This window comes from Hemicordylus capensis, chromosome 10, assembly GCF_027244095.1.
Source record: "Hemicordylus capensis ecotype Gifberg chromosome 10, rHemCap1.1.pri, whole genome shotgun sequence".
Classification (NCBI taxonomy): domain Eukaryota; kingdom Metazoa; phylum Chordata; class Lepidosauria; order Squamata; family Cordylidae; genus Hemicordylus; species Hemicordylus capensis.
In genome coordinates, this window is record NC_069666.1 from 28,712,697 (window position 1) to 28,731,237 (window position 18,541).

Sequence of the window (18,541 nt, forward strand, 5' to 3'; positions counted from 1 at the left end):
AAATTGTATTTTAAATTGTTTTCTGTTAATGTTTTAATGGTTTTATAGAACCGCCCAGGGACTCTTTTGTATGGGGCAGTATATCAATGTACTAAATAAATAATAAATAAATAAACTCTAAATTTAAGATGACCTGCTTTAAAAATAGAGGTTAAATGCAGGTTATTCCTGTATTTGCCTGCAACAAAGAGGATTCTGCATTTAAGATGACCCCCTGATATCCAATATCAAAGAATTGGCGGCGGCGGGGGGACTAGTCTTGGATTCAGATAAATCCAGTAGCACACGTCCTATCTGTCCCCTGCTTTTTTGGAGGGGTGTGTGTGTGTGCGCCCAGGTCCCTTTTAAAGTGAACACAGGCACAGTTATTCCCACAAGAACATGCACCTGTGCACCAGACATGGGTACGCATGCTCAGCATATTATCTGAACAGGGCTATTGTGGTTGTGGTATTCACATGTGCACTGCAGCCACCGCAGGGAAGTGGTTCAGAGTGTGTGCGCTTATAAAACTAGGAGGTGGGAAGTGAGTTTTCCAATTTTTAAAAATGAAATCACAACTTAACGTACCTCGGTGGAGATGGCAACTATTCCAGATGAATTAACAGCGTGTAAACGTGTGATCTGATGTGTGTGCTGCTAGCGAGCACCCAAATAGAACTGTAAAGAACTCGTCCCAATTCATTTCCAGCACAGCATCTTTTTTTTTTAAAGGATACCTGCTAATCAAGTTCAAGTTTCAGCTCAAGAATTTCAGAGATGTATCTGTAGGGCAGGGCCCTGACCTCATGAGGGATCATCCTCTGGCCTTTTTGCTTGTGGAGAGATCAACAAACATGTGCAGGAGGGGTCTGACTCTATGGCTCACTGAAAAGCAATACAAGTACACAACTCTGACATATCCAGCCAGTAGCAGCTCAGGCTAACAAGCCGGGGTGTGTGTGTGTGCCAATCAAGACGCAGCTGCCTCTAGTTCCCAGCAGCAGCTCTCTCTCCCATCCCACTCACAACGGCATTAACGAGAGCTGAGCTGCCTGCAGGCTGGCCATTCGTCAGGTAGAGCTGTGTATGGTGAGCCTGTACAGCTCTATCTAATGAATGGTCAGCCTGCAGACAGCACAGCTCTCATTAACTCTGGGGCAGGATGGGACAGAGAGGAGCCACCAGAGTGGCTGGGAACAGAGGCAGCTGTGCCTCATTTGACCCCCCCGGCTAATTAAGATGAGCCACCACTGTATCCAGCAGCCACTGAAATATATTCCGTGCTGCCCTCGAAAACTTCTCTCTCCTTTAGACTCCCTCGCCACCATGTTTCTGGCTACCTGCAGGGGTGTTTTCTTTACAATATGAACATGGGGGGGACTCAGGAATCTGCCTTTGACTGAGTCCGACCATTAGTGCCGCTAGATCAGGGCCGTCAACACACGTTCGCAGCACAAGATTCAAGACAAGATCTAGAATTCCTCTGTCTGGTTGACTGGATATCTGATACAGGCGCCTTTTGTTATTGTCATATTAAATTACCATTTATAGATCTTGCATAGATCTTTTTAGTAGCTTATCTTGCCTTTCATTGATCCTAGCATGTGTCGTTCTTGTCTTATTTGCAGTATGAATAAGGAGGAACATTGGAAGACGCCTTTGACCGAGTCAGACCATTGGTCCGGCTAGACCGAGCTTGTCAACACTGACTGGCAGCTGCTCTCCAGCGTTTCCGACAGAGCAGGGGCTTTCTCAGCCTGAACCTGGGATCTCCTGCATGCACGTCCTACAGAATCACCAGGGCTGCCTTTCGAGAGACCTGGTGGGGCGCAAATCAGCCAGTGCGGGGCCCCCTTCCAGTTAATTCTAATGGGGGTTCAAAGACCGGGGCCCGGGGCAGTCGCCCTGCTTGCCCTGCCCTAAGGACAGCCCTGAGAAGCCCCGCTGACCTCGATGTCCCTGTTGAGCTGCCTCACGATGGCGGTGATGTTGCGGATATGCTCCTCCAAGAGCTGCCTGGCCAGCCGGTCCCCTCCGCCTTTGTTCTGCATGCGGTGCAAGGTGGTGACGATGTCCTCCTTGATGAGGAAGGCGTGCTCCACCAGGGCCGCCGTCGTCTTCTCATGGCTGAGGATCCGGTCCTCCAGCTGGTCCACGAGCCTGGCTGAGCCCAGAGGGACGGCTGTCAGAGCCTGGCTGTGGAGGGGGATGTTCCGGACGCGCCTGGAGAAAGCAAGCCACCGGCAGAGAAGGAGGAGGAGGAGGAGGAGGAGGAGGAGGAGGAGGAGGAGGACACACTCTGAGCGCAGCAAGGGGCGCTCCGCAGCTGCTCCATTTCTGCACTGGGAGCAGCAGCCAAGACTGCCAGCGAGGACATCTCGGGCAGCCTTCTGGGGTCCTCAGAGAGAGCTGCCGGGAGGTCTCCCAAGCAGCAGCGGCTGGTCCTCATGAGCCGCCGCTGGGGGGCCAAATGAGGGGCAGCTGCCTTGGGTTCCTGGCAGCTCCGCAGCACCTCCCCATCCCACCCTGCCTGCAGGTTCAGCCCGCTGAGCTCTACCTGACAAATGGCCAGCCTGCAGGTAGCGTGGCTCTTGTTAATGCCGGGGCGGGTGGGTGGATACAGGGGTGTTGCTAGGGGAGAGGGGGCCCATGTTTGCTCCTCTCTCCAGCAGCCCCTTGGAGTGAGGGAGAGAACGAAGAGGAAAGGAAAGCAAGGAGGTCTGGAGCTGGGGGGGCCTAGGTTCTTTGAACGCCCCCCCCTTCGCTCAGTGGATGAGACAGGAGTGAGGGGGGCAACACAGAGCTGCAGGGAACCCCCAGAGGCAGCCTGGCGCGCCTGCGCAGTTGGGAAGCAACGCCGGGCCAGGAGCCAGGCTCGGCGTCACTCTGAGGCCTGCACTCCGTCCTCGGCGGGCGATCCACCGCCACCGCTCGGGCCGCGCTACAGCATCGCCGCCACGCCAGCCACCAGCCACCGCCGCATTCGGTGGGCCGCGGGCGACCCGCCCCCGCTGCCCGCCAGCGCCAAGTCGCCGCCGCCCGCCCGCCGCCACACTCGGCGGGCGATCCGGGGGGGCGGGGGGAAGCCACTTTTTGGCACCCCCATGTGATCCCCGGGGTGGCGCCCAGGGCACATGTCCCCCTGCCCCCCTATCGTTACGCCCCTGGTGCCCCCTGGCTGTTTAGGGGGCCAAGTCCCCACAGGCCCTCCTTCCTCGGCTGGCCAGGAGTTCCTCTCGACTTGGGCTGGCTGGAATTGCTTCTGGAGCCGCTGGAGCCTGTCTTCGTAGCAGCCAGGCCGCCTGCTGTGTGGCTCTCGAGTCTGGCTCCAGATCTCTCCGTCTGCCGGGCTGCCTGCTCTGCTCCCATCTCCCGGCCTCTTCCTCTCCCAGCCTGCCACTTCCCCCCCCCCCCCCCGCTGGCCAGTTGCCCTGTCTGCTTGCCGGCCCGTCTGCCTGCTGCCGCCTCCTTCCAGCCGCCCCCCTGCCCTCTGCTCGGACTCGACTGCCAGAGGCCCTCCTGCAGTCCTGCCCCAGCAGCTCCCTGGTGGCGGCGGCAGCAGCACCAGAAGGACATCCGATCGGACCCAAGGTCACAGGGACATGGGGGGCTGCCTTCTGCCGAGCCAGAGCCTTGGTCCCTCTAGCTCAGGAGTGCCTACCCAGACTGGCAGCGGCTTCTCCAAGGCTGCAGGCAGGAGTCTCCCCCATCCCTCTCTGGAGGAGGGAACCTGGGACCTTCTGCAGCATGCAAAGCAGATGCTCCTCTAGGGGATGTACTACAACAAATGGCAGGAAATGCCCACAGGAAAGCCCCCGTCCCTCCAAAGGGCCACTGGCCATTCAGACATTCCATGCCTTCCATGGCCGTTTGGAAGGAGGAACAGAGGAAGCTGACTTGGACCGAGTCAGAGCATTGGTCCATCTAGCTCAGCACGGTCTCTACACTGACTGGCAGCATCTCTCCACGGTTTCAGGCAGGAGTCTCTCCCAGCCTTACCTGGAGGTGCTGCCGGGGAGGGAGCCTGGGGGTCTTCTCCGTGCAAAGCAGGTGCTCTGCCACTGAATAGGGATGTGCACGGAACTGGCGGCGGGGGGGGGGGAGTTTGAAGGCGGAGGGGATGGCTTTAAGGGCAGGAGGGGAGGGTGCACTTACCTCTCCCACCGCTTTCCCCCTGCTGGTCCTCCATTGTAAACTGGCCCAGCGGGGGAAGCAGCGTACCTCCCTGCCGCCCCGTCCCCTCATCATCAGACCAGACGTAAGTGGAAGTACCTGGCGCGCATGTGCGTGATGTGCAGCAGGGACTCCCGCTCACTTCTGGTCCGACGAGGGGACGGGGCAGCAGGGAGGTCTGCTGTTGCCCTGCCGGACCAGTTTGCAATGGAGTGCCGGTGGTGGGGGGAGTGGCAAGAGGGGTAAAGTGCAGCCGCCCCTGCCCTTAAATTCACCCCCCGCCTTCGAACCAGTTGAGCCGCTCGTCGTCCTAACCGGTTCAGAGGCCCATCAAGTTCCGTGCACATCCCTACCACGGCACGGGACTGTGACCCCCACCTTGTCCAGCCTCCATCCGGCTTCCCATCGAGGCCGAGGAGATGCCTGTGGGAAGCCCACAAGTGTGAGATGATTCGCCTGCCTTCCTTTGCTTGATCCTGCAGCATTGTTGAAGTTAATCTGAGTGGACCCGGCCTCAGGAGACAGTCAGACAAGCACTGGCCATGTTCCCCAACATGCCCCCTCACCCCCGCAAGCCAGTTCCTTCCCACATCGCTCAGTACCTTTCAGTTGGGCCAAGCGTTGGGTAGATGGGGCTCCTCTGGGCCATTTCCCCTTTCCAAGAATTTATGCCTGTTGGGAAACAAAAATGCATGATGCTATTTCAGCGCTGAATTATTCATCCGTTGATGCGCTGCACGGAAATGCTTTCCTGCATCTCATTGAAGCAAATGATGATTTCATGTCGCCAGGGCTGCCTTGGAGAGCACTTCGCAAGTGGCGACACTCTCAACACTCATCCAAAGAAGAAAGCTCTCCTGGGGAGAAGGCAGCGCCTGCGTCGGCTGCCAGATGGATCGAGACCAACTCGGGGCATCCACCAAGTGCGTTTGGCCGAAGCAAAACCATCTCCACAAGGTGCATCATGTGCTTCTGCACCTTGGCCTTGTGCTCTTGGGGACACATTACTTATTTGTTTATTGTCAGATTTGTACACCGCCTTTTCATTAAAAAAAAAAAAAACCCAGGGTACAGTACCTTTAAAATACAAATATATTAAACACAATACAAATATTAAATTTCAATATGTACAATAGCACAAATCTATTAAGAACATATACACACTAAAACAACACAACACAATAATATCCAGAGCAGCAGCAGCACCAAACATAACACTCACCTGAAAGCCTGGGTAAAAAACCCCAGCTGACAAGGAAGATGACAAGGAGCAATTGCCAGTTACCTGGATTCCAACGCCGGGGAGCAGTGACCACGAAGGCCCTGCCCCACATGCATGACAGCCAAGCCTCCCTCATCGTGGGCACAAGGAGCAGAGCCCCCTCCGGCGATCGTGTCAGGTGAGCAGAAACCCCTGGGAGCAGGCAGTCCTCAGATATTCGGGGCCCAAACCGTTCAGGGCTTTAAAGGTTGCAACCACATAAGCGTGTTCTCCGTAAGAGCATCAGAGCAGCCCAGCTGGATCAGGCCCAAGAAGGCCCCTCTTGTCCAGCATCCTGTTTCACACAGTGGCCCACCAGATGCCCAGGCAAGAGGGCTGGGGATGAATCGCCATTGTGGCGAATCCAAATCGGAAACTCGCCTAACAGGAGAGGGTCACAAGGAGTCTGCTCTGATCCTGCGCTCTTCCAGCTCCAGTCTTCCAGCTGTTGTTGGACTACGCACCCCATCACCCCCCACCACATTGTGGCAGGGAATGATGGGAGTTGTGGTCCAACAAGAGCTGGGGACCCAAATTTGAGAAACTCTGGATAAAGCAACGATTTAACACGACATCTCGGTGCTTCCACAAGCTGGACCCAAAGGCACAAGCTCTGCCTAGCAAAAGGCATTGGGTGGCCTCCTGCCTCTCTGAAGCTGGAGGCAGCATTCAACCATCCAGGAGCCCCTGGTAGATTTGTCCTCCACAGATTTCTTAAAGCCACCTAGTGGCCATCTCTGTTCCTTGTAGCAGCACATTCTTGGAATGAACGGCAGGCTGTTGTCTGAAGGAGGACTCCCTTTTGTCTGCCCAGAAGCAACTGCCAGTTTTAATACCCTCACGCGCCACACAAGAGGCATCCCTGGACCAGAATCGGGCTGCCCGGCTCTGCTCCCCAAAGGGGATAAGCTGAGCCACCCAGTGCCAAAGAGAAGCCCGGCAGAGGAGACCAGGCCGCAGTGTGCCACCCGCTTTTCCGTCCTCCTAGCCGCTGTCACATTCCCTGCAAGCGCCAAACTCCCACTGAAAGCTGGCAAGAAGCCCTCCCGAGATCGCACTGGGATTGCTGACTAAACATGATCCAAGATGGTGTGCAGATGGGCAGGGAACCGGGCGGGGGTTTGTTTCGATGGATGGAAGGAAGCGTCAGCTCTGGAGGGTGAGGAGGAAGCCAAGGCAAGGCAAGGCACGGCTGGGAGGGATTCCTGCAAAATACACCCGGAGAGAATCCACACTCATGCACCGGGGACATGTTTCCACAGCACCGCTCAGAAAAGGGAGCGGGCACTCCAGCCTTGATGGTCTGTGTGTGCCACTCACAAGTTGCCGTCTGCTTGCTGAGAGCTTTTCAGACTAAAACGATCCCATGCCTGTCGGAGCCACTTATCTGTGATTATGTGTCTGCTGCGTTCCCCTTCCCTGAGCAGTGGGATGTTCGGGGTGCAGAAGACCTCCTCGGATTCTGCCTTGCTTGGGAGGAGAGATCGCGTGGGGGCGGGGGGGGCTTGTGGTTGCTTTCTGGGGTGTAGCAAGGTTGGAGTGGACCCAGAGACAAGATTATAAAATGCCCCCCATCACTGAAGCTCAGCTCCTGAAGAAATCTTAAATGAGGCTGAATTGTGGTAACAAAAAGCATCACCCTGAATTATTTTGTAAATTGTGGACGATGCAAGTCATTGAATGGTACTAGAGAAAGACATGCTGTTCTGGTAGCTCCAGGTCTTAACACCCACATCAATTTCGGAGGATGAATACAACTGAAGGAAGCCCGGGCGGGTGTGTGGCTGGGGGAGTCAGTCATGTGACTTGCCTCTGGGGGGGGCAGACAACTGTCTCCCCTTGCCCTATGATAGTTACGCCCCTGCTTGCTTTGTCATAGATACACAAGTATACAAGGAGAGGCTGAGATGGCGTTAGAACCGCTGTGCATTCCTACAAGCAAACCACAGGCTTGTGGCTGCAGCAGTCCTACAAGCACAGAGGGTGGCTCTGCCCCCCAGGGATTCCCAGATGTTGTTGACTGGCTACAACTCCCATAATCCCCAGCTGCAGTGGCCAAAGGCTGGGGGTTATGGGAGCTGTAGCCAGTCAACAACATCTGGGAATCCCTGTTATAGGGAGCTCTGCTCTGCACCTCAAAGAGGCACCTTTTTAAAGTGGTGGATTCTCTTTATATAGCAGGAGGAGAGCAACTGGCCCTATCCATCCCCAGCACAGCATCCCTCCAGTGGCGGCTGCTGGCTGGTGTCTATCTTATGCTTCTTTTGAAGGTTGTGAGCCTTCTGGGGACAGGGAGCCATTTTATTTAAATATATGTAAGCCTAGGGAGCAAGAGGTTGCTGGTTTGAATCCCCATTGGTATGTTTCCCAGACTATGGGAAACACCTCTATCGGGCAGCAGCGATATAGGAAGGTGCTGAAAAGCATCAGTTCATACTGTGCAGGAGGAGGCAATGGTAAACTCCTCTTGTATTCTACCAAAGAAAACCACAGGGCTCTGTGGGCGCCAGGAGTCGACACCAACTTAACGGCACAACAAGAAACCGCTTTGAGAACTTTTGTTGAAAAGTGGTATATAAATGCTCCTCACCATTGGCACCAGCCTCTCCACACTTCTGCCCACCTAGCTGATCTTGCCAGAAATGGCTGTTTCTTTGCACTGACCTCTTGGACACCCCTAGCTGGAGTGAGGAATGCAGAGGAGGTGCAGCCGCCTTCCACTTTTACATCTACTCCTCCCATCAGGCTCTTATAAGCCTCTTGATGGTTTCCCCCGCAGGGCCGTTGACACAGCCTCTGGCCTCCTGGACTATTAGCCAGCCATCTGCCTAAGAAAAAGAGTTGGCCAGCAGGAGGGCGCGCAGTAATAGCTATACGCTCAAATTCACTCCACAATAGAAGACACACTGGCCGTTCTGTGCTGCCTCCAAGTCCAGCCTGAGCTGTGGGCTGTGCTGGGATACCACGGAATATCCATAAACAGTGCAGCTTGTGTGAGATGGATGAGCGGTTGGTTCAGATAGGAGACAAATCTCACATGGCCCCTGCGTAGCAGACTATCATGCACCGAGTCGGGAGGAAGGCACCCCCAATGATCCTGAGAGTTGACCACCTTCCTTGCAGCAAGTGGCTAAAATGCTTCATGGATGGGGAAAGGCTGAAATGGACCGGGCAGCATCCAGGCTAGCCTGCTGATGACTATCATGTCTCATTGATTTCAGTGGTGCTTAGTCATGACTAGCACCAGACTAGATGCTGCTCATTATGTCCATGTCTCATGAGGACTCAGGGCCACCCAGTGAAACTGGGCGATTAGATTCAGGAGAAGTAAAAGAAGCAAGAGAGTATTTCTTGACCCAACATTCAATTCACTTCTGGCAGGGGTTGTCCTCAAACTGGGTCCCCAGATGCTGATGCACTACAACTCCCATCATTCCCAGCCACATTAGCCGAAGGATGGGGCACTCCAGGTTGGGAACCCTGCCTGCCCCCCAGCCCAGTTCCTGGCCCCCTGCTGGCTGCTGATCAGTCCTGACCCCACTTCCCACAGACACACACCAGAAAGGTTACCAAGGGACCAGAAAGAAAACTCACTGGCATGTCCTTGTGCTTTGGCAGCAGCTGGTATTTGTAGAAATAACCCGATGGAGCTTTTCTCAGATGGAGAAAGGGGCCTAAGCTATGCCTGCACATCACAGAGCCAGCATAGCATAGTGGTTAGAGTGTTGGACTAGGACCGAGAAGACCCGAGTTCGAATCCCCATTCAGCCATGAAACTCGCTGGGTGACTCCGGGCCAGCCATGTATCTCTCAGCCTAACCTACCTCACAGGGCTGTTGTGAGGATAAAAATAACCATGTACTGAGCTCCTTGGAGAAAAAGTGGGATAAAAATGTAAAATAAATAAATAAATAAATAATAAACAATCCATCCGTAGCCACAGCTACAGGGGATGATTTCAAAGTTGGCAGCCTCATCACTAAGGTTGCCAATGGTCCAGGAAAAATGGATTTGCCTGTTCTTGTGGCTTTAAGACTGGCTGGAAGTGCAGAAATCAGCATGAAGACATGAACGTTATCACTGGCGAGGTGGCAGCTCCAGATCAGCAGGGTCTCAAAGCCAGAACAATGCAAAGCTCTGCGCACACGCACCCCCCCCACACACACACACACTGGGCATGGTCCCCCTGACACACACCCCAATGCACAACCTACTTTATGAATAGTTTCACACACAGTTGGCTGGGCTGGGCAGTGACTTCTAATGGAGCTCTGAAATGGATGGCCAAAGAGGGAGTGTAGTGTGCCCATCTCAGCTGAGACCCAGATGCTGCCATGTGGGAGTTGTAGTCCGACAGCATCTGGGGACTCGAGCTTGAGAACCCCTGAAACAAGGGCAACAGGCACCCCACAATGGCTGGGGAAGACGCTCGAAGCCGTGGACACCACCCAGCGGCAAACTGCCCGGTGCACCCCACCATGGAGCGAGTGGGGATCCTGCAAGAGCGCACGAGTGCTCGCTCCTGGGCATCGTTCCTGGGCATCATCTGAGCCCCTGGTGGCGCAGTGGTAAAACTGCCACCCTGTAACCAGAAGGTTGCAAGTTCGATCCTGACCAGGGGCTCAAGGTTGACTCAGCCTTCCATCCTTCCGAGGTCGGTAAAATGAGTACCCAGAATGTTGGGGGGCAATATGCTAAATCATTTTAAACCGCTTAGAGAGCTCCGGCTATAGAGCAGTATATAAATGTTATTGCTATTGCTATTCCAAAGAGGCCGACACTGGATTGTGCCCCTTTTGAACGAGGTGGGGCTGGGGGAGCATGATTTGGGTCTTATCTCTCAAGCACCAAATTAGGTCTTGGCCTTGACAATTCTGGGAGACAAACCTGCAAAGGCAAGCGTGTGGGTCTGCTCATCATCTGTCCATCACACATAATCAAGGGGCGAAAACATAGGAAGAACAGAAACTGCCCGTCAGCCATGCAGAACTCCCAAGTCCAAGTGGGCCCCCCTAAATAGCCCCCCCCCATAAACAGGCACACCTCCTGCCTGCAGCTTGGCTGTTGCTGTTTTGTCGCACCTTGAAACGTCCCCTCCGGTGCCAAGCATTTCAGAGACCCTGGAAGGGGCATTCCTTCTCCCCGCCCCCGCCCCGCCATTTGTGGGGGCAGACCCACATTTCCAAGGGCCGTCCATCCACACCTCCCCGCGCCCCCCATCTGCAGCGGAAGCAACTCACAGCACAGCATTTCACAGCTGCATCCCGAGCAGCGCCGGCGGCTGCAGCAGTCAACATGGTTTGGCTTCCGACCCCTCGAACTTGGGCTCGGCGCTCCCGGCAAGCCCGCGCGGTCGGAAACATGGCGCGGCGGCGAGAGGAGAAGCCACGCGGCGGCGGCAGGAGCAGGAGCAGGAGCAGGAGCAGCTCCGCCAGGCTCGACGGCCGAGGGCTCCCCCATCCCCCGCCCCCGCCGCCGCGCCGTCGTGTGCGGTGCGGTCTCCGTGCCAACACACCTGCTAACATGATGGGGAGGGGGGAGGGGGTGGTCGGAAGGCAGGGCGGCTGCAAGAGACCGACCCAGTCCCCTGCCGCCAGCAGCAGCAGCAGCAGCAGCAGCAGCGCCTCCCTCGCCTGCAGGCAGCACCGACGGGGCAGCTGGTCAAGCGCCAGGTGTGCTCCTTACCTGGCTCCGCTGCGGGCAGGGCAGGGCAGGGCTGCCCACCTCCCCTCTAGCGCATCATCGCAGCATCTTGCCCTGGGTTCCTCCACTCCCGCCTGGCGTGTGTGGGAGGGAGGCGGGCGGGCGGGGGGGTTCCGCGGTTGCCAGCGGCACCGAAGGCCTCGCCCAGCTGCGCGCAGGGCCCCCAGGCGGCCCTGGCTGGATCCCTCCTTCCCGGCCGCTGCGGCAGCCACGGAGCAGCCCCCTCGCCTCTCCGCGGCCGGGCCTGTCGCCACTGCCTGGGGCTGCTGGCCTGGGAGCCGAAGAGCCCAGCACAGATGCGGGGAGTTGTTGCCAGGACGCTGTCGCCATAGCAACGGGTGGCTCAGCCTCAGCGAAGCAAGGCCCTCCTCGAGAGCCGGAGGGAGGAGAGGGACTTATTTCTAGGGAGCCGAATCTGCCACCCCGACTCCAGCAAAGCAGACAAAGCCTCCACCCACCCACCCCGCAGTCATTTCTTCGTGGGGTCAGCTTCTCTCTGGAGATCAGCAGCGTCAGGACGCCTCGCTCCGAAGCCAGTGGCCAGCTGCGAGGGAGACCAAGCCAGGCCCCACCGCAGCACCAGGCCCGAGCTTTGCCTCCCCACTGCTTCGCCCCCCACCCTCTCTGCTCCTGCAGGCAACCCGGCGGCTCCTTTGCAAAGGTCGCCGTGGCACGCCACAAGGCGAATGAATGACTGCATTCATTAATCCGCCCCCCCCGCCCAAGGCCCCCCCGAAGGCAAAGGCCCGGCGCTGCCAAACATGGAGCTCCGTGCTGGCATCAGTCTCCCCGCCCCCCCCCCCCCCAGAGCAGAGGACTCCCCTCCTGGGAGGCTCCAAAGGCCGTGAGGCTAACAGGGCCAGCTGCCTCCGGCGAAGCAGGAAGGATGCTCGCCGCTGGGTACCACTGCCGGGGCCGGGGCAGGCCCGCCAAGCGCCAGGAAGTGCCTTTGCCCAAGCAGCGCCCTTTCATTCCGACCGGGCTTGTGGAGGAGCACGCCCAGAACCTGAGCCCGTGCCGGGCCAGAGAGGCTTGCTATCCAGAGAAAGGCGGTGGCGCGCGCAGCTGCTGGCTTGACCCCGGCACAGGCCCATCGCTGGAGGAGTCAAGGGGGGGCTCACCAGGGGTGAAGCCGCCGGTCGGAGCTTCTCCGTGGGGGACAGGGGGGCTGCGACGCAGGGGTAGAAGAGCGTCTGCTTGGCGGGCACGCAGAAGGTCCGGACCCACGCCCTGGCTGGCAGCACCTCCAGATAGGGCTGGGGGAGATTCCTGCCCGGCCCCTCGGAGAGACGCTGCCAGTCAGTGCAGACAATACGGAGTTCGATAGACCAAGGGGTCTTCTGACTCGGTAAAAGGCCTCTTCCCATGTTCCGAGTCTGGTCGGCTGACATCATGCATCTCTGGGCATGCAGCAGACTCTAGGAAATGTATTAAAATGAACGGCAGGGAAATGCTCCGGATCCTTCCAACTGGCCACAGGCATGCATGGAATTCCCGAATGGCCAGTTTGGAAGGAACTGGTGCATTCCGGTGGGCATTCCCTGTCATTCCTTTTAGGATGTCCTGACACTAGTCCACTGTAGGACTTGCATGCCGACAGCCCCAGGTTCACTCCCTGGTGGCATCTCCAGGTGAGAGAGATTCTTGCAGCCTGAACCCTTGGAGAGCTGCTGCCAGTCAGTGTAGACAATACTGCAAGAGAGGGATCAACGGTCTGACTCGGTAGAAGGCAGCTTCCTACGTCCCTAAGACCCCAGAGAGAACTTGCCAATGCCTTTCCCAGCCAAATGCTTTGCCGTGGGGTCAGTTCCCACAGCTCATCTCGCCAAGTGGCGAGGACCCACGGGAAGAGAAATGGAGCCGTGTGTGCATGCATGTGTGAAGCCGCCCACAGAGAACCAAGGGTCTGCTGCACGCACGGCGGCAAGAGGAGGCGAGAGGCCACCTCCAGCCTCCAAGGCAAGATGCTTCTGAATCCCAGTTGCAGGGGAGCAACAGCAGGAGAGAGGCCAGGGCGTGCCCTCCCCTCTTGCCTGTGGGCTCCACAGAGGCATCTGGTGGGCCATTGTGTGAAGCGGGATGCGGGACTAGGTGGGCTGCCTTGGGCATGATCCAGCAGGGCTGTCCTTATGTTCTCAAATTTGCCTCCCTCTCGCATATTAACCCTAGAACCATGGGTCATCCCATGAAACTGATTGCCAATAATTTTAGAAATGAGTGCCATTAGGCACACAGGAAGCTGCCTTCTACTGAGTCTGACCATTGCTCTATCTCACTCAGTATTGTCTACACTGACTGGCAGCGGCTCTCCAAGGTTACAGGCAGGGTTTTTTCTTCTTCTCAGCCCTACCTGGATATGCTGCCAGGAATTGAACCTGGGGCCTTCTGCATATAAGCAGATCCTTTGAGCTGTGGCCCCATCCCCTCCGGTGAGTATCTTACCGTGCTCACCCATAGTCTCCCATCCAAAAGCAAGCCAAGGCAGACCCTGCTTAGCAAAGGGGACCATTCACGTTCACAACCTCAAGACCAGCTCTCCTCCCCAGTGCACTCCGTGCAGCTTCCTTCCAAAGAGGCACACCCAGGAGCAGAATGCCACAGTCAGAATGCCACAGTCACATGAGCGAAGCCCCAACCCTCCTGCTGTTGCTGCCACTGAGTAACCCGGGGGGTCTCACCCCAGGTATTGTAGAACTACAACCCCCATCATCCACAGCCACAATGGCTGAAGGTGACTGTGACTGGACATGATGTGAGGAAGATGTCAGTTGTAGTCCAACAACATGGGGTTGGCGTAGGGGTGTAGGGAGCTCCGAACCCAGCACGAAGAACTCAGCGGGGGTTTTGATAGAGCCGGCGGGAGACGCTTGGACTTCCCTGCTGTTGTGGTGAGTGACCACCAGAGGCCGCCAGAGGCCGGCTACCTGGCCTCATGGTCTATTCTACCCGCTGTTGCATTTAGGAGCAAATGCAGGTGGCCGTGGGGGCGGGGGGGGGAGTAGCCCCTCAGACAACTAGTTTGCCCCCTGCCCCCATTTCCGTTCCAGAAAGCTAACAGGTGGGACACAGCTTGCCCCTCCCACTCTCAAGGCGTTATGACGTGGGGTGGGGGGGCAACTCCTCAGCCCTGGTTTCCAAATTAAGGTCTGTGCAATGCAATTTATTCCCATGCACCCCTCCCCCTGTCCCCTCCCCTCAGTCTCAGTCGCCTTCCACGTTGCCTCTTTTGATGGCAAGCTCTTTGGGGCAGGGACTTCCCCAGCTCTCCTTTTGCATCACAGAGGCTTGGCAGCGCCGAGGAGGACCCACAGCGAGCACAAGCGAGAGACGCAGAGCCCAGGGCACCTTCCCAGGATTCGACCCAGGCTGGAGGTTTGGGAGCCTCTGCTCTTGGGGAGGTCCACGGTCAGCATCTGGGTCCCTTTCAGGGGAGCCCTCAGCAAGCTGGCCCCTGGCCAGGCCCTCGCTGGGGCCAGACACGAAGGGGGGGGGGGTTTCCATCCCTGTTGGGCAGCAGCCACTCTAGCCAGCAGCGGCCCCTACCATGCCTCACATGGTGTTGCACGGGGGGCTGGGCCCATGGCAGGCAGCAGCTCCTTGCGTCTTGCGTCTGTGGGGCCACTGATAATGAAAGGCTCCTGCTACAGAACGGGGAAGGGGACCCACCGAGTTGGCAGCTGCCACGAGCTGACTGGGCCCAATCCTCCTCAGGGGCCCCGGACAGGCTTCAGGAGCCCTGCCCCACTCCCGGGCATGAGGCCCTTGGCAGCTGCCCAGAGGTGCCCAGTGAGCGTCATGGAGTGCTGACCCACTGACGCTAGTTGTTATTATTATTATTTATTTACACAGTCAGAGAGGTGTGATTGACTGGTTTGTTTTATCCAGACATAGAGTCCTTCCCAAGGACCTGGGATGCCAGAATTTTATTGTCAGTTGTTATAGATATCGTCGCAGCATATAGGCTGTTCCCAGTAAAGCTGCTTTTTGTAACTGGCTGATGGTGATTTCCGTGGCCCCTCTGGTGTTGAGGTGCTCTTCAAGGTCTTTTGGAACTGCACCCAGGGCGCCAATGACCACGGGGATTATTTGGGTCTTTTTCTGCCACAGCCTTTCATATCCCCCAGTGAGGCACTACCTTGGTGTGGTTGTGGGGCTTGTGTGCTCTGAGGAAGGTGAGAGCTATGCCAGAGGTCCAACCATACTGGACAGGTCTCACCAGAGGAGCCAGACAAAGAGTGCCTCTCCCATCAACAATATGGTGAGACGTAACTTTAATCAATCTATACCGGATCGGTCGTCGCCCGGGTCAACTGCACCCAGGGCGCCAATTACCACTGGGATTATTTTGGTCTTTTTCTGCCACAGCCTTTCATATTATTATTATTATTATTATTATTATTATTATTATTATTATTATTATTATTATTTCTTGTTTACACGGTCAGACAGGTGTTATTGACTGGTTTGTTTTATCCAGACATCGAGTCCTTCCCAAGGACCTGGGATGGCTGAATTTTATTGTCAATGTTGTTGCTGTTGTTATAGATATCGTCGCAGAATATAAGCTGTTCCCAGTAAAGCTGCTTTTTGTAATTGGCTGATGGTGATTTCCGTGACCCTGATGGTGTTGAGGTGCTCTTCAAGGTCTTTTGGAACTGCACCCAGGGCGCCAATTACCACTGGGATTATTTTGGTCTTTTTCTGCCACAGCCTTTCAATTTCAATTGGTAGATCTTGGTATTTGGTGATTTTTTCTATTTCTTTTTCTTCTATTCTGCTATCCCCTGGTATTGCTATGTCGGTTATTTTGACTTGTTTTTCTTTCTTCTCGACTACAGTTATATCTGGTGTATTGTGTGGCAGATGTTTGTCTGTTTGTAGTCGGAAGTCCCATATTATTATTATTATTATTATTTTATTATTACATTTATATCCCGCTCTTCCTCCCAGGAGCCCAGAGCGGTGTACTACATACTTGAGTTTCTCTTTCACAACAACCCTGTGAAGTAGGTTAGGCTGCGAGAGAAGTGACTGGCCCAGAGTCCCCCAACTAGTTTCATGGCTGAATCATGGGGATTTGAACACAGGTCTCCCTGTACTAGTCCACCAGCACTCTGTCCACTACACCACGCTGGCTCTCTGTTGTGTTGGGTATATGGAACCTCCCTGTTCAGAGGCAGTCTACCTGTTTCCGGGGGCCACTGTGGGAAAGAGCTATTGCCTCTGCTCCACTCTCTGCTTTTGGGCTTCCTGAAGGCATTTCCTGGCTACCCACGGTACAAAACAGCATGCTGGGCTAATGGCCCTCTGGAGTGTCCCAGTAGCCAGGCTCTTTGGGGGTGGGGGAGAAGCACATTTTGGGAGCCCGTTTTTACACCTCATAATAGATCCGGCGCCAAAGAAGAGTCCAAGCCAGCAAATGACTGGCTGCTAAGAAGTCGGATTCTATCATTGCCCATTTCAACGGAATCCACAAACCGCATTAAGATGCACCAGGAAAGTGGAAAATGTCCCAACACCCCTTCCCAAAGTCCTGGTCTAACCCACCACGGGGAGGGAAGGACCCCCAGAAGGGAGAGGGGGGGGACCCGAGGAGCCCCGAGGGCTGCTCTGCAGGGAAGCGGGCGAAGGGCCCAGCCAGGCAACCAGAGGACGGGGCCGAAGGAGCGACCGGCCGGTGGGCGGCACCGCGAGGGGCAGAAAGGCCTCGGCGGCCCGTCTCGTCTGACCGGAGGCGCACTCAGGACCGAGGCGGCCGCCTTGGCACCCGACCGGGGGGGGGGGTGCTGCTCCTCTCCAGCGGCGCCCACCAGGGCCGACCGGGGCGAGCTCCTTGCAAGGGAGCGCCTAGCCGACGCCTCGGGGGTCTCGCGAGGACCGCCGCCAGGGCAGAGCGAAGCGGACCGCGGGCCGGGCCGGCCGCCTCCTCCCCCGTCAGGGCTGCTGCTGCTGCTGCTGCCCCGAAGCAGAGGAGGGGACGGCGGGGGGGGGGGGCACGGAGGCCTTGGGCGCCTCGCCCCGCGGGGGCTGGGGGAGGAGGGGGCTTGCTGTCCCCTCGGAGTGGGGAGGCGGCCGGCCCGCTGGCGCCCTCTCCCGGGGCGGCCAGGCTGGGATTCCCCGCCAGCAGCTGCCGGAGTGACGCGGGCGGCGCAGGGCAGGCTGCAGGGCAGGACCGGCCTCTGGCGCTTGGCGCGGGCGGAGCGAGCAGCGCCCGGGAGGAGGCGGAGGAGGCGGAGGCGGAGGCGGAGGCGGCGCCCAGCTGGCCCCCGCCCTCCGCCCTCCCCCCGGCGGCTCCCAGCAAGTTCCCCGACCGAGGAGGAGGACGCAGCCCGGCGGCGACGACGACGCTTGCTGGCTGGCTGGCTGGCTGCATGGCGCCCTCGCAGTGCGCTCCGGAGCTGCGCCCGGGGACTCCAGCGCCCTGAAGCCCGGCGGCGAGGCGAGGCGGGCCGAGGGGGGCAGGTCGCCAGCTGGCCGGACGAGCAGAGATGGTGAGTTTTGCTGCTGCCGCCGCCGCCGGCTCCAGCCTCCAGGGACAGACCGAGGGACCGGCCAGGTTGCCGCCTGCGCCCGGTGCGCCCTTCCCCGGCTGCGAGTCCCTCCGAGGGGGCCCGGCGGCGGGGCTTCCTTCCGCGGAAGGGCTGCGCTGCCCGTCCCGGCGCCGGGATGCTGCCTGGCGCCTTGCTGTGCTGTTCAGATGGCGGTGCCGGCCGCGTCGCAGCCTGCTGCTGCCAGCCCGGGATGGGGCGGCGGCGGAGAAGCCGAAGGAGGCGCTCTGCGTGTGCTCGGCGAGCGAGCTGGGGCCGCCTCCGGTGCTGCTGTCCGGCCGGGCCTCATCGACGGGACGGGGCTGCCGGATCCAAGCGTGCCTCTGGGTCCCGGGCTCGCTGTTCCTGGGGCCGCCGCCGGTGCCTCCAGCATGGGACCGTCTCCTGGCAAAGAGTCCTAAACTGGCGCGGGGCCGGAGGGTACGTGTGCCTCCCGTGGCCCTTGGAGCGGGGGGGGGGGGCGCCCAAGGAGGCAGCTCTTCTCTCGGGTGGCTCCGTCCGCTCTCTGCCGCGCTGCCTGCTGCTGGGTGGCCATGCGCCCGGTAGAGCTGCCTGACCCATGGTGGCCAGCCTGCAGGCCGCGCTGCTCCCGGGCGGGTGCGAGGAGGGCCTGCCCTACCGGACCCCTCCTTTAGGGCAAGTCGCCCCCTCCCCAGCTTAGGTGGCCTTTCCGTTCCCGCGCGCCGGCGAGGAGCGCCTCCCCACTTGCTCTCCGGCCTGAGGGCCTCGGCCAGGGCTGATGCGGCGGCTCTTGAGCGAGGCCAGCCAGGGCAGATGCTGATGCTGTTGCTGACCTCCCGGGCCCCGGGGCGGGGAGGGTGCTGTGCTGTGTGAGTTTCCCGGGCCTGCTGGGCACACAGCCGGGGATGAGAGA

General features: G+C 58.0%; 2 protein-coding genes across 5 annotated transcripts in view; one reads left to right on the forward strand and one right to left on the reverse strand.

The window, feature by feature from the left end:
- FAM81A (family with sequence similarity 81 member A) overlaps positions 1 to 18,541 on the reverse strand; it is a 40,697-nt gene that overhangs the window by 21,288 nt on the left and 868 nt on the right. Inside the window, exons 1-3 of one of the 3 annotated variants that reach the window (XM_053272025.1) lie at positions 11,102 to 11,433; positions 4,758 to 4,827; positions 1,932 to 2,205 (exon numbers count right to left, since the gene is read on the reverse strand). In XM_053272025.1, the coding sequence (XP_053128000.1) occupies positions 1,932 to 2,205; positions 4,758 to 4,804 (321 nt within the window). In that variant the 5' untranslated portion in view covers positions 4,805 to 4,827; positions 11,102 to 11,433. Of the gene's footprint in view, positions 1 to 1,931; positions 2,206 to 4,757; positions 4,828 to 10,656; positions 10,914 to 11,101; positions 11,434 to 18,541 lie in introns of those variants that run through there. The other 2 variants (XM_053272024.1, XM_053272026.1) reach the window with 2 other exon arrangements.
- Positions 14,282 to 18,541, forward strand: part of MYO1E (myosin IE) — a 76,336-nt gene continuing 72,076 nt past the window's right edge. Inside the window, exon 1 of one of the 2 annotated variants that reach the window (XM_053272022.1) lies at positions 14,282 to 14,491. In XM_053272022.1, coding sequence (XP_053127997.1) covers positions 14,288 to 14,491 — 204 coding nt within the window. In that variant the 5' untranslated portion in view covers positions 14,282 to 14,287. Of the gene's footprint in view, positions 14,492 to 17,258; positions 17,611 to 18,541 lie in introns of those variants that run through there. The other variant, XM_053272023.1, reaches the window with a different exon arrangement.